At 41.5% G+C, this 16,094-nt stretch overlaps 1 protein-coding gene across 2 annotated transcripts in view; it reads right to left on the bottom strand.

The window, feature by feature from the left end:
* Nucleotides 1-16,094, bottom strand: part of Mtf1 (metal regulatory transcription factor 1) — a 51,851-nt gene that overhangs the window by 17,184 nt on the left and 18,573 nt on the right. For both annotated transcript variants that reach the window (XM_090335186.1, XM_090335187.1), the window contains exons 3-4: nt 6,774-7,012; nt 5,982-6,113 (exon numbers count right to left, since the gene is read on the bottom strand). In XM_090335186.1, the coding sequence (XP_090191312.1) occupies nt 5,982-6,113; nt 6,774-7,012 (371 nt within the window). The remainder of the gene's footprint in view (nt 1-5,981; nt 6,114-6,773; nt 7,013-16,094) is intronic.

Below are 16,094 nucleotides of genomic sequence, written 5' to 3'. Positions count from 1 at the left end.
TTTTCTTAACATGATTTTTCTAAAGGAAACATTTCCTTGTGAATAGGACAATATCATTCTTTTGGATGGAAGCATGGAATGCCTTTGTGAATATATACCACATTTTCTTTTCTTTTTTTTTGTGGGTCATGAGGCTTGAACTCAGCCTGGCGCTGTCCCTGAATTCTTTAGCTCAAGGCTACTGCCCTGCCTCTGGGTCTGGGTGCTGTCACTGAGCTCTTCAGCTCAAGGATACTGTCTTACCCTTGAGCCAAGCTCCACTTCCCCTTTTCTAGAGATTAACTGGAGATAAGAGTCTCAAGTCCTTTTGTGCCCAGGCTGGCTTTGAATCTCGATCCTCAGATCTCAGCCTCCTGAATAGCTATGATTACAGACATGAGCCATGGTGCCCCAAAGCCTATAACGCATTTTCTTGATCATTTGTCCATTGAGGAGTCTGGGTTAATTTCATATCTTGGCTATGGTAAGCAATGCTTCAGTGAACACAGTAGCTTTAACATGTTGGTCAATTGGATAAATACACAGGAGTAGAAGCTCTATGTTTAGTCTTTTGAGGAACCTCTATATTGCTTTACAGAATGGTTGAACATTCCCTTTTGGCCATATCCCTGCCAGCATCTGTCACTGTTAGTTTTCTTGATAATGGCCATTCTGACTGGGATAAGGTCAAATCTCAATGTTGTTTTGAGTTGCATTTCTTTTATGGCCAAAGATATTGAATATTTCTTATGCGTCTATGGGCCAATCTTACCTCTGAGAAACCTAAGTTTTTAGCTCATTTATTGAGTTGTTTCTGTGAGGATTTATAAAAATGGCAATACTAATACCCATCCAAATCCCAGTAACATTCTTCAATGATACAGAAGACGCAGTCCCAAAATTTGTATGGAATAAAAAACCCCAAATAGCAAAAATAATCTTTGGCAGGAAGAACAAATCTATAGCCACCTAATATATGATAAGGAACCAAAAACACAGGATGGAGGAAAGATAGCCTCTTCAACAAATGGTGCTGGCAGAATTGGCTAAACACATGCAGAAGAAAACTATCACCCTGCACCACAATCAGTTCCAAATAGATCAAAGACCTAAGGCCAGATACCATGAAAATATTACAGGAAGTAATAGGGGAAGCACCAAGGCCCCTAGGCATGAGTCAAAACTTTCCTAAGTTAAGATCCAGAATCACAATAAATAGGATTGGATCAAATTGAAGGGTTTTTTTGTTTTTGTTTGTCAGTCCTGGGGCTTAAACTCAGGACCTGCAAGCACTCTACCATCAGGCCAAACTCCAGGGCCAAACTGAAGAGTTTTTGAATAGCAAAGGACATAGCTAGTAAGATAAATAGAAAACTTAGAGAATGGGCTGGGAGCATGGCCTAATGGTAAAGTGCTTGCCTCGCATTCACAAAGCCCTGGTCTGAACTCCTCGGTATGATATACATAGAAAAAAGCTGGAAGGCTGAGAGTTTGGCCTAGTGGTTAAAGTGCTTGCCTAGCATGCATGAAGACCCGGGTTCGATTCCTCGGTACCACATACATAGAATAAAGCCGGAAGTGGTGCTGAGGCTCAAGTGGTAGAGCTCTAGCCTTGAGCAAAAGTGCTCAAGGGCAGTGCCTAGGCCTTGAGTTCAAACCCCAGGACTGGCAAAAAAAAAAAAAAAAAAGCTGGAAGTGGTGCTGTGGTTCAAGTGGTAGAGCACTAGCTTTGAGCAAAAGTGCTCAAGGGCAATGCCTAGGCCTTGAGTTCAAACCCCAGGACTGGCAAATAAAAAAAGAAAGAAAGCCAGCCAGCCAGCCAGGCCTGGTAGCTCATGCCAATAATCCTAGCTACTCAAGAGGTTGGGATCTGAGGATCAAGGTTCAAAGCCAGCCGGGCACAAAAGGACCCGAGACTCTTATCTCCAATTAATAACTAGAAATCTGGGGTGGGGGGTGGGTGAGGGGGGTGTGTTGGCTTGGCTCTCAAGGATAGGGCAGTAGCATAGAGCTGAAGAGCTCAGGGAAACACCCAGGTCCACAGGTAGGGCGGTAGCCTTGAGCTGAAGAGCTCAGGGACAGCGCCCAGCCCAGGCTGAGTTCAAGCCCCATCACCCCCACACACACACCAAAAGAGAGAGAAAGAGAGAGAGAGAGAGAGAGAGAAAGAGAGAGAGAGAGAGAGAGAGAGAGAGAGAGAGAGAGAGAGAGAGAGAGAGAGAGAGAGAGAGAGAGAGAGAGAGTAGAAAATCAGCCTACAGAATGGGGAAAGAGCTTTACCAGCGATGCACCAGAAAAGGTAGACAAGGGCCTCAAATATAAAATAAACAGAGCTCAAAAAATTAAACACCTCCAAAAGCAAATGCTCTGTCTTTTTGGAAATATTAAAGTCTAAACATGCTTGCTAGGCATGTACCCATTTGAACTACACCCTCAACTCTGTTGGTTTTTTGTTTGGTTATTTTTCAGATAGTGTTTCCTGCTTTTTGCTCTGGCTGACCTTGAATGGCAAGATCTTTCTTATTTACATTTCCCACATGGCTGTGGTTCCAGACTTGGACCACCATACTTGGTTGGCTTGTTAAAATGGGATCTTGCTATTTTTTGCCAATACTGAGTGTCAATCTAAGCTTCCTGTAGCTAGGATTATAGGCATTCACCCCCATGTTGAGTCCTCTCTTTACTTTCTTGATAATCACAGCCAGAAGCAATCTTTCCCTCTTCAGAACTAAGGCATTTATCTACATGCTTCTTTCAAGCATCTCTTATTTCTTGTTTCTTTCTGTGCACCATCTCTATGTGTTCTGCTAGACTGTGATGCCATTGAAGGCAGGATCCACGTAGCCATTCACATTTGATTGAGTTCTCTATATACTAAAGCATTCAATAATAATGTATATGAACAAATATACTTTCTTATAAATAAAAATATTTCTTTAAATAGAACACTCCAAAACATTCTAATTTTAATGATCTATAAGAATCACTGTATCTAAAGTCCTATCTAATGTTTAAGAAAAAAAAACAGCAGTTGTAATCATTTCAAAAATAAAGGTATATGCCGAGGTAGAAATGAAGAGTCCACTAAAGGGCACTTATGGCTCATATCTGTAATCCCCCACAGAAGGCTGAGATCTAGAGAGAGGATTGTGGATTTAGGCAAGCTCAGTAAAACATTTCTCTAGGCTTTATCTCCAGTAAAAAGCGAGGATGGCCAGGAGCTCATGGCGCATGCCTGGAACTCTATAGCTATTTAACAGGCTGAGATTTGAAGACTGTGGTTTGAAGCCAGCCAGGGCAGGAAAGGCTGTGAGACTTATTTACAATTAACTACCAAAAAAAGCCTTGAGGAAAAACAACTCATGGATATCGCAAAGGCACAGAATTCAAGTCTCAGGACTAGCACAGAAACAGATAAATAAATAAATGCTAGGGTGGAAGACATGATGTAAGTGATTGAGTAACAGCCTTGTAAATGCAAAAAGTACTTTATGGGGGAAAATATGCTAACCATCACAGCAGCAACCAAATAACAAACTAAAATTAATTACCTCTTGCCTTTCAAAGGATCATGACTCAAAAATGCATCTGCGACTTAAAACTCAATTCCATTTAACTGGTGTCTAAGACCTAACTGTCTCTGAAGAGTTTTTTTGGTGTGCTGGTTCTGGGGTTTTAACTCTGAGCTTAGGTTTTTGAATTGCTCAAAGCTAGCACTCTACCACTTAAGCCACAGCTCTACTTCTGGTTTTTTGGTGGTTACTTAGAATTAAGAGTCTCACACTTTCCTACTGGGACTGGCAATCCTCAGATCTCAGCTTCCTGAACCCCTAGGATTACAGAAAAGAACCACTAATGCCTGATTCCTGAAGACTTTTGTATTGCTTCTAAGATGCTTTGAGAATGAACAAAGTAGCATTTTTAAATTAGCAGGAAGTAGGGCTGAGGCTCAAGTGATAAGAGTGCTAGCCTTGTGCTCTGAGTTCAGGGACAGTGCTCAGGCCCAGACTTCAAAGCCCAGACTTTAAGACCCATGACCAACAAAAATAAATAAATTAAAAAATAAGCCGGGCGCCAGTGGCTCACACTTGTAACCCTAGCTACTCAGGACACAAAAAGATCTGAGAGTCTTATCTCCAATTAACCTCTAGAAAATAGCCTTAAGCTGAAGAGCTCAGGGACAGTACCCAGGCTCCATGACCTACCAAAAAAAAAAAAAAAAAATAGCATATATTAGTGGGGGGGGGGGGGCGGAAGGGGATGCTCCAATGTGACATTTTCTATAGGAAACTCTGCATGTGTGTACACATGCGCGCGCACATACACACATAGGTACTGAGCTTGAACCTGGACACTCAGCTTTTTTCACTCAAGGCTAGCACTCTATAACTTGAGCCTTAGGTCGATCACTTCTGGATTTAGCTATTTAGTCAAGATAAAGAGTCTCATGGGCTTTTTCTACCTGGGCTGGTTTCAAATAATGATCTTCAGATCTCAACTTCTTGAGTAGCTAGGATTGTATATATGAGACATCAATGCCTACCTCAACAGGGAGCATTTTTTTTATGTTAACAGAAAGTATAATAAACATAAATGCTGTATAATATGGAGACACTGAAAAGTACAATATATACAAATGTTATATAAGATACAGCATGTGAAACAAAGTCACACTGGACATTTTAGCATACATTTTATCTATTGGTTGTCTGTCTTCCTTTGCTTTATAGTTCATTTTTGTAATATATTTTTTATTGTAATTAATAGAAGGGTTACATGGTATTTGCCAGATAAATGGTGCCTTAATTCCCACACACTGATACCCTTTCACATGTGTGGTCCCCATTTCCCTTCCCCCCTCCCCCACCCCTCATCTTGTTTTCCCCCGTTCCCTAAACAGGGAGCATTTTTAATGCCACCACTACAAGAGTGCTAACTCCTGTCAAAATGTAAAGATAGCTTTTTTACAGACAGTCTTCAGCAATACATCCATATTATATTGCATTTATGGGGTCTTACAAAGTGATTACCTCAATAAAATGCTATATAATGGGGATGGGACATAGCTCAGTGGCAAAGTGCTTGCCTAGGAAGTGCAATGTCCTGAGTTTACCCAGTACCAAAAAAGAAAAGACAAAAGCAACAACAACAACAACAAAAAACAGCTTAAAAAAAAAAGCCATATAATCATCCTAAAGTTGTTTCTGAACAGAGAAGACATGGGACTGTGCTACATGTCATGATGGCAGAAGATAGTGGGTGACACAAATCCTCCTTTTCAAGCTTATGCCTTGGTGGTTCTATTGTTGGGTTTTATGCATATGGTCTCCCTAGGTAGCACAGGTTGGTCTCAAATTCAAAATCCTGCCTTGAGGCCTTTTAACTGCTGGAATTACAGACATGGGCCACCACAGCAAACTCAAGCTTATACAGTTATCTATTAAATATACATGTATGTATAAGTTGACATATGTACATATGTACATATGTATGTATAAGTTGACATATGTAACAGTGAAGGATTCTGTATGTTTGTGTATACATAGTGAGATATTATAAATCAATAGCTGCAGAAGTAGCAAAAGACAATACTGTAATACCACTAACATAAACAATTCTCCTAATCTCTTCCTTCCCTCTACTTCAAATCTTTGCTGCTCAGTATTTCAAGCCACTGTGGACATCTCACAATTGTGATTCTAAGGAGAGCTTGATGCTTCATATTTCTCTGACACTCATAAAAACCCCACATGGGAGTTTCAACAAATACTTTCTGAAAATACAGGGGAAGGATGAGGCGGGAAGGCCTCATCCACAGAGTAGGTATTCCTAGACCATCCACAATCCTCTAATGTGTAGCAATTGGCTCCTGCTATCCTTGGGCAAACCAACACTGCCAGAAAATGAACAAGTGCAGAGAGCTTTCCTTTGCTACTTGCAAACTTCTCAGAGTACACCAAGACAACCTGCTGAAACCTGTTCAGTGACAGAGTAAGACCTACCGAAATGGCTTTTCTCCTGTGTGGGTTCGAACGTGCTTCCTCAGATCACTGAGTGTGGTGAAGTATTTGCTGCAGCCTTGAGATTCACAGTTAAATGTTTTCCCTGTGTGAAGCCTTTGATGTGCTTTCAACCTGCAAAACATCCCAGAGAAATGCCCTATGATATAATGTGCTCCAGAATCTCCCATGTCAGCCTGACCTACTGCAGGATCAAGTATTCATCAATCCCATACCCAGACTACATTAGTATCCACCCAAGGAGAAGTTAAGAGAAACAGCACAATAGCATGAACTCACTGCCTGGGCTTCAAACCTCTGCCCTACATCCTACTGGATTAAGCCTGCTACAAAAGTTCTTCCACTTACCTCACCGTTTGTTTCTGTATGCTTTCAGAGTATTAGCTACTGTTATTATTTTCTCTAGCTAATATTGGAGACTAGTGTAAGTCTCCTGATAAAAACATGGGAAAGAGAAACAGCCATCCATTCACAGCCTCCCCTTTCTCAGGATAGAAAGAAGCTATCTTCAGGATAAGGAGTAAATAAAATTACAGATGCTTTAGAATGAAGATCCTGCACCAAGTACCTTGTACACTAGCTAAAATTCCAAGGTCAGAATGTCACTCCATGAGCTGTAAAATCTAAACAGAGATGTGCTATCACTACTCAGCCTAAAGTATTCCCACTACTGGTTGTCCAATAGAATGGAATTCTCTCTCCTGCTGGAGAAAGCAGCTGGCAGTCACAGGTCAGGGCAGGGTCAGAGGCTGATGGAGCCATGGAGAGGCCAACCTGTACAGTGTGTTGAACGCCTTTTCGCAGCCCTGCACATCGCACTCAAATGGCTTCTCCTTTGTGTGCACTCGCACGTGGATCCTGAGGCTGTAGGAGGTGAGGAAGGCCTTGCCACAGCCCTCCTGATTACAGACAAAGGTGTACTCTCCTCGGTGTGTCTTCTGGTGGGTGCGCAGGTTACCTGCTGTGCTGTAGGTTCGGGGGCAGCCCTCGAAGGTGCACTGGTACCGCTTCACCTGGCAGACAGAAGATATCTCATCAATGGGGCAAAATGACTGCCTACAACTTACCTCCTCCTGAGCTCAGCTGTCAGGAAATGTTGAAAATACAAATGGGTTTCTACTATAAACACAGAAAACCACCTCCACGGCAATGTGGGAAACCTTGTTGTTCAAACCACATAGGGACAAGGCATGCTGAGTGAGTGTGATAGTAATTTTACATGCTGGTGTGCATCTGTCCTTTAAAGGTGAATATATAATAAGATACATGTATGTGTTTTCATATGAAATTTTAACATTGTTTTAAGGTTTGATTGAAAACTTTTCCCTCTGACACTCCAGCTTTATTAGAATTGACCCTTGTTAAAAATATTTATTGAACAATGTAATACTGAGTCTAAGCATCCTGAAATGGATAAAACTAGTCAACAGAGAATATTTAGGATTTCTATAAATAGGTACCAGTCCTTATTTTCAAATCCTCAGAATAAAAGAAAATGTATCATGGATTTCTTGGAATATTTGAGGGTATATCACATTTTTTCAGACTTTTAGCCTGATCAGCTCCAGTACTGTGGCTTGAACTCAGGGCCTCCTGCTTTCATTCAGCTAAAGTTCTATCACTCCAGCTATTCCTCCAGCTTGGCTTTTTGCTGGTTAATTAAAGGGAGAGTCTTTGAAACTCATTCCTCTAGGTTTCAGTCTCCTAAATAGTAAGGATTATAGTTGTAAGCCACAGGTGCCTGGCTTATTGTGAAACTTCTTGACATGGAAGGAGATGGCAGGTCTACATGCATGCTTCCATCTCCCTCAATGTCCATGTGAGCTCCTTGGCAAGCTGACTCCACTGTGTCAAATTATTCTTTTGAACTGCTTGGTACTCAGCCTCTTGTAATCGTCTACAACTTCCTTGAGTACCTGTAAATATATCTATCATACTATTACTTTCTCCTGGAAACGCATCCTTCTCAAAACAGCAGTACCACAGGCACTGTCTCTTCTGAAAGGTTCCTCTCTTCTTTCTAAACCTCTAAATGGAGGTGTCTAAAATTTGCCATTTGACTTTTCTGAGCTCCAGGTTCTTTATTTCCCAAATTAGGGCCAAGAATTGGCCTAGTGGTAGAGTGCATGCCTAGTATGCACAAAGACTCAGGTTTAATTCCTCAGTACCACACACATAGAAAAGCCAAAAGTGGTGCTGTGGTTCAAGTAGGACTCTAGCCTTGAGGAAAGCCCAAGGACAGTGCTCAGGCTCTGAGTTCATGCGCCAGTACTGGCAAAAAAAAAAAAAAAAGGGAAAGAAAAATCAAATGCAAATATACCTTTCCTACCTATCTCACAGTGGTTATGAGCAGACAAAATGAGATAAAATACTTAATAAAAGGACTACTAAGGGCCAAGAGTTTAGCCTAGTGGTAGAATGCTTGCCTAGCATGCATGAAGCCCTGGGTTCAATTCCCCAGTACCACATACAAAGAAAAAGCCGGAAGTAGTGCTGTGATAGAGTGATACTGTGACAGAGTGCTAGCCTTGAGAAAGCCCATGGACAGTGCCCAGGCCCTGAGTTCAAGCCCTAGGACTAGGGGGAAAAAAAGTACTGCAAAAAAGCTGGGTGCCCATGGCTTATGCTTGTAATCCTAGCTACTCAGGAAGCTGAGATCCGAGGATCTCAGTTCCAGCCCAGGCATGAAAGTCTGTGAGACTCTAATCTCTACTTAACCACCAGAAAACTGGAAGGGGCGCTGTGGCTCAAGTGGTAGAGTGCTAGCCTTGAGTTGAAGAGCTCAGGGACAGAATTCAAGCCCCAGGACAAGGAGGAAAAAAAAAAAAAGTACTGCAAATTCCTTGACTATGCATATGTGTGTGTGTGTGTGTATAGTCCATAGATATATGGTCTATGTATGTATATATATGTTTAGTGCATATACATATGGTCTACCTATATGTAGATATACATATATGTATGTACATATATACTAGTATTATTATTTAGCTTTAACCAACATCTTTATATGCTCAAATCTTGAGTATTTTTAAGTTATTATTATTATTTTTTGGCCAGTCCAGGAGCTTGAACTCAGGACCTGGGCACTGTCCTTGGGCTTTCTCAAGAGGGCTAGCACTCTATCATACTATCACTCTGTCATAGCACCACTTCCGGCTTTTTCTTTGTATGTGGTACTGGGGAATTGAACCCAGGGCTTCGTGCGTGCTAGGCAAGCACTCTACCACTAGGCCACGCTGCTGCTCCCTTTAAAGTTAATTTTTAAGAAAGGGTCTTCCCACTGGATACCAGTAGCTCACACTTATAATCCTAGCTACTCGGGAGGCTAAGTTCTGAAGATCATGGTTCAAAGCTAGTTAGAGCAAGAAAGTCTGTGAGACCGTTCTCCAATACCCATCAGAAAACAAGAAGTGGTGCTTGGCTCAAAATAGTAGAGTACCAGCCTTGAGCAAAAGAGCTCAGGGACAGGGATAGCACCCGGCTCTGAGTTTAAGCCTCACAATGGACCCTCTTCCCCCCCCTCAAAAAAAGGTCTCCCTATGCAGCCCAGGGATTCTCAGTCTTGTTCCCAAAGGTTGGGATTAAAGGTCTGTGCACCACTGCCCATTGGGCCTAATAGTATGTACAAGTTTTTAGTTCTAATCTTCCTCAAAGGCAGCAGTCCGAATCTCCAGCTTCATGTAATGTAGTACATTAATGCTATTCACTTAACAGCTACTGAACTACCATGCATGCCCCAGGCAACAAATTCAATACCGTGGAGAAAAGACATTCCCTGGCCAGGAGTTTGGCCCAGTGGTTAAAGTGCTTGCCTAGCATGCATGAAGACCCGGGTTCGATTCCTTGGTACCACATACATAGAAAAAAGCCAGAAGTGGTGCTGAGGCTCAAGTGGTAGAGCTCTAGCCTTGAGAAAGTCCAAGGACAGTGCTTAGGCCCTGAGCTCAAGCCCAGGACTGGCAAAAAAAAAAAAAAAAAAAAAAAAGACACTCCCTGAGCCTGCAAACACACATACACAAAGTGCTTGGGGAATATAAAAGGAACTTTAATAACATGACTGTAAAAGGGGGGTGGAGGCAAGGGAGGTTAGTGGGCAGGTTGGATACGTGAACATTCTAAAAGTAACATACATGTGAATGAAAATGGCATAATAAAATCTATCAACAACTATTTGAAAGAAGAAAGGAAGGGAGTAGAGGGTCTGAGTTATCTAGATGGCGCGAATTTGATCAAATTACCTTATAGAGGTATCATAAACATCACAGGTTTTTTGTGCAATTAGATTTAAGTTCGTAAATTTTTCAGTGAACTTCCAAGGAGGGCCTAGAATGTGGATCAATAAAAACAGAGACAAAAGATGGTTCTGACCAGAATTTTTTTTTAAGGTAGGCTAACAAGGTATTCCTCAGATAAGCCAGTAGAGAAGGGCAATTGAAAGAGGGAATAAGCATGAGGATAACTGAGTGTGCAGATATAGTTATCCACAAATACTGGCAATATGAGAGAAATTGTAAGGAGTAAGAAAAACAAAAAGCTGGACATGAAGGCAAATGCCTGTGATCCTAACCCTTGGGAAACAGAAAGGAGGATAAAGAGTTTGAGGCCAGTTTGAGATCCTGATACATTGAGATCCTATATTATGGTCTTACTGTGGAGTATGGACTGGAAAGGTATGAAGGCAGAAGGAAATTTAGAGAAAAGAAGCAACAGCAAAAGAAGAATGAGGGCCGGGAGTTTGGCCTAGTGGTAGAGTGCTTGCCTAGCATGCACGAAGACCCGGGTTTGATTCCTCAGTACCACATACATAGAAAAAAGTTGGAAATTGTGCTGAGGCTCAAGTGGTAGAGCTCTAGCCTTGAGAAAGTCCAAGGACAGTGCTCAGGCCCTGAGCTCAAGGCCCAGGACTGGCAAAAAAAATTTTTTTTAAAAGAAGAATGAGAAGAGTCTGTAAAATGAAGGTCATAGTGATCATCACAATATGAATGCATGGGAAATAAAGAGAATGAAGAGACTGGCTGCCACAGGGAAAACTGGGTGCTGAGGACTGGGAGAGGCAAAGAGGAGATGTTTAGATCAATTCCCAAGATTATGGCCTTCATGAGCAGGTAGATCATGAGGCTACCACCATGAGCTAAATGGGCCCATAAATGTTGAACATACAGATGAACATACAGGCTGCAAAAGAACACTCTATGGAGGAGCCTTTGGTAACACAGCTAACTTTATCTGTAACATAATACTGATACTAAGTATCATGTACAGGTATTAGCAGCAGCTTTGCCTATTACTATGTAACCTTACAAAAATGAAACTTACTGAGCCTCAATTTCCTTATTTATAGAGAGGAAACAAAATTTATCTTCTTTTGGTTGTTGTAAAGGAAATTATTAAGAATAATTTGACGCATTTGATATAGTAATTGACATATATACCAATCAAGTATACCCAATACCCAATAAAGTAACAGCTCTCATAAGAGGACAAAGGACAGCCCCCAAATCCAGTAACATTCAACCTGCTGGTAAAGGAAGAGATGCCTTTGGTTAGTAATTGGGAGAAGGAAGCATACAGGCAACGAATGTCATAGGAATCAAAAGAAAAAGAGTCTCAATGGTCAGAGAAAATAAGGAAGCCAAGGATGGGGAAGCAAGTGGATTCCACCTAGGAATTTACTAGTGACTCAACAAGACTCATGCACAAATGTCTGGGGTAGAGGTCAGGATGGAGATGAATAAATAAACAGGGTGAAGAAAGTGAAGACCAGGGGACTGTAGTGGCTCTTCTATAAGACTATTTTTTTGTTTGTTTGTTTGTTTGACTTTGGCTATATTGAGCTATAAACTCAGGACCTTGAACATTAGCTAGGCCTCCAGCCATTTTTGTTTAGTATCCCCCCTCCCCCACCCCCAGATATGGCAGTTTCTGCCTGGGGCCCGCTTCAGATTGCAATCTTATCTCCACCTCCTAACTGGTTTAGGGTACAGGTTTACACCATCGTATTAGTGCTAGTTCTTAAACAGATTTTAAGGAAGAAAGTCCAGAAGATCTAGGGAGAAAGAGAAACAACAGGCGCTGGGAGTTTGGCCTAGTGGTACGTAGATTGCTTGCCTAGCATGCAAGAAGACCCAGGTTCGATTTCTCAGTACCACATACGCAGGCAAAGCTGGAAGTGGTGCTGTGGCTCAAGTAGGAGAGCGCTAGCCTTGAGAAAGCCCAAGGACAAGTGCTCAGGCCCTGAGTTCAAGCCCCAGGACTGGCAAAAAAAAAGAAAAAAAAGGAAAAGAGAGAAAAGACTATGTTGTGTAAATAAAGACTATATATAGCTCAGTGGTAGAAGTACTGTTTAGTGTACATGAACCCTGGATTTGGTTCTCAGCACACAAAGAAACCTGGGTGGAGGGAAAAGCTCCATAGCAATTCAGTTTCAGAGAAGAAAATGGAAAAGAATGGGTATGGTCAAGGGGAGGCAGTTTTCTTTTGATTTTATAGTTTGTCACACTACTCAATCCTGCTACTGAATAATAAGGTAACTAGAGATACACATGAAACAACAAGACTATGTTCAAAGAAATTTATGGACATTGGCATCTGAAGTTCATATAATACGAAGTCTTTTGAAAAATGTTTAGCCATCTTCTTTCAAATAAAAATATAATTTAAAATGCTAGCCACATACCTATAATTCTAAGCTACTCAGTAGGTTGAGTTCTGATCAAGGTTCAAAGCCAACCCAGGCACTGAAATCCATGAGACTCTTTATCTCCAATAAACCACCAGAAAACTGGAATTAGCACTGTGGGTCAAAGTAGTAGAATGCTACCCTTGAGCTGAGCCCAGGCCCAGAGTTCAACCACCAACAGAACCACCACCACCACCACCACCACCACCAACAACAACAACAAAACTACTCAGAAAAAGACAGAGGTGGAGCCATGGCTCAAGTGGTAGAACACTAGTCTTAAGCAGGATCAGGGATATACCCAGGCCATGAGTTCAAGCCCCAGGACTGGCAAAGAAAAAAAAGTTATTAAAAATGTTTAGAACATACATATATACAATGGAATTCTACATAGCTAACAGACAAGATAAAATAATGGCATTCACTGGGAAGTGGATGAAACTAGAGCGAATCATGTTGAGTAAGATAAGTCAAGACCAAAGGAACAAAAGGTGCGGCATCTCTTTGATATGTGGATATTAGATCCAAACAGTACAAGGGCAATGACTCAGTATTCAGGTACCCTAGGTTATGGACATGGTCTGGGAGATATAAAAATCTATGATGGAATTTATACTCTATAGACACAATGTTATATAGATTGATAGGTATCTATGACATACAAACCCTCAGCTTAATTTTAATTATGTTCTAAAATCTATGTGCCAGTGATTGCATATAGAGATTCCCTTCTTGAATACTTGTTTGGTAAACATGACATTTGAAATATGATGTAAAAATCAGTGTTTAATAAAATCTTTCAAAAAAAAAAACCTGTTGATAAACTAAGAGTAATAAGCAATGACGAACAAACATTCGCTCAAGTCTCCAGAGAATACAAAAGCTTCTCCCTTCCTTTCCTTCTTTTCCTCCCTCATTCCTTTTCTTCCTCTCTCCCTAGTTCTTCTCTCCTTCTCATGCCCACATCGCCTCCCTTCTCTCTTTTTATTTTTCCTCTCTAAGTTGTAATTACTTGCTCAGGATGAACTTCAACTTCTGGGCTTACATGATCCTCCTGTCTCGTCCTCCCTTGTGAGCTGTTGCTTCAGACTTGTAACACACTCAGATTTTATTGTCTCTTAAGCTTTCTAATTTTTTTAAATTTCTTAATTCTTTTTGATATTGCTACCTGGGCATGTTTCAGAGGCTTGAAGTTACTGGATCATTTCAATAATATAATTGATATTTATAATGTCCTAAATTCTGAGATAAAAATGTAATTAAATATATTTCTCAGCACATAAATTAATTAATAAACTTATTGGTTCCTCTGCTTTTTTTTTTTTTTACCCAGTCCTGGGCTTGAGCTCAGGGCCTGAGCACTGTCCTTGGACTTTCTCAAGGATAGAGCTCTACCACTTGAGCGTCAGCACCACTTCCAGCTTTTTTCTATGTATGTGGTACCAAGGAATGGAACCTGGGTCTTCGTGCATGCTAGGCAAGCACTCTACCATTAGGCCAAACTCCCAGCCCGGTTCCTCTGCTTTAAAAAAAAAAAAATGTTGGGCCGGGAGTTTGGCCTAGTGGTAGAGTGCTTGCCTAGCACACACAACCCGGGTTCCATTCTTCGGTACCACATACATAGAAAAAGCTGGAAGTAGTGGCTCAAAGTGGTAGAGCTCTAGCCTTGAGGAAAGCCCAAGGACAGTGCTCAGGCCCTGGGTTCAATCCCCAACACAAACAAGGTAAAATGATTGTTAGTTCTAGAGCAATTTGGTATGATGGTGCTAGCACTTGGGAGGAAGATGCAGGAGGACAGTGAGTTTGAGGTATGCCATGACTGCCCAAAATTTTATGAAATAAAGGGCCAGGTACCAGTAGCTCATGCCTGTAATCCTAGCTACTCAGGAAGCTGAGAACTGAGGATCATGGTTCAAAGCCAGTCTAGGCAGGAAAGTCAGTGAGACTCTATCTGCCCGAAAACTGGAAGTGGCACTGAGGCTCAAGTGGTAGAGCACTGGCCTTGAGCTGAAGAGCTCAGGTGTAGCATCCAGGCCCAGGAGTTCAAGCCCCAGGACCCACTAGAAAGAAAAAGAGAGAATGGGGGGGGAGGGAGAGAAGCAACTGCTAGATTTGGCCACTGAGTCACAGCCACTACTAAAATCTATAGGAGTGGGGAAGGAAGAGGCCCAGACTTCTCTACCCTCTCTCTTTCACTTGCCTAACACTCAATCTAACCTTACACAGGTCTTCAGGTTTCTGAGGCAAGTGCTCCCTCACCTATTCACTGCTTATCCTTCCCATTGCTGTGCAAGTATCCACAAAATGTAATTCCTCACCTTTTATTCTCAGGGCCTAGTTTTGAAGTCAAGGCTAGGATTATAAAGCAGCCCAGGGCTGAGATGTAGCTCAATGGATAAGTGTTTGTGTAGCAAGTACAATGCCAACACCATAGATCCCATGCTCAGTGCCAAAAAAAGTAAAAAAAAAAAAAATATATATATATATATGTGTGTACATAGATACATAAATATGTGTGTGTGTATAGCAGTGCAGTGCTCCACACAGACTATCTCTCCTCAAATGATTTAGTTCCAATTACTTAGCCTGATATTAAAAGACATTACCAGGACTGCTACCTATTACTAAGTAACCAGCCAATAAAAGGCTCTGTTCTAGGCCTATAGGCAATGGCCTACTTTTCCCCATATACAATTCTGAATTCTTACTTCCTGGACTTTTCTCTCTCCTCTGCTTTGACTGGAAATGCCCACGTACTTTATTTGCTTTTCTTAGATTCTCTTCCTTTCTATAATCATATTCTATGTTGACAGGATAGTGTTCTTCCCTAAACACCAATAATATTTAACCATAACACTCATTTAGCTCTTAGCTTATATTGGTGATTTTCCTCTTGGCATAGATCCTGAATTGCCAACAAGACTAAAAACCTCTTCCAGACTGCCAGATAGAGATTTCAAAATAACCACTGAGCAGTCAGGAGGAGTGACTGTAGATAAACAGCAATAAAGAGGCATGTCCCAAACATAAAGCTTATGGTAATGATGAATATTAACAGTAGATTACATTTTTTGTTTGTTGTACTGGTCTCAGCTACCCCAAAATTTGCTCTGAGACTGGCCTCAAATCCTCATGCCTAAGCCTCCTAAGAGGTAGAATTACAGACATACATCACCATACTCCCTAGAATTTCATTCCTAGGGCGGGAAGTATGGCCTAGTGGTACAGTGCTTGCCTAGCATGCATGAAGCCCTAAGTTCGATTTCTCTGTACCACATGCATAGAAAAAGCCAGAAGTGGTGCTGTGGCTCAAGTGGTAGAGCACTAGCCTTGAGAAAGCCCAAGGACAGTGCTCAGGCCCTGAGTTTAAGCCCCAGGACTGGCCAAAAAAACCCCAAAAAAAACAAAAACAA

The sequence above is a fragment of the Megascapheus bottae genome, chromosome 6 (assembly GCF_031878675.1).
Source record: "Megascapheus bottae isolate mThoBot1 chromosome 6, mThoBot2.hap1, whole genome shotgun sequence".
Classification (NCBI taxonomy): Eukaryota; Metazoa; Chordata; class Mammalia; order Rodentia; family Geomyidae; genus Megascapheus; species Megascapheus bottae.
The sequence above is the reverse complement of the archived record's forward strand: the minus strand, read 5'-3'. Positions and strand labels throughout refer to the sequence as shown.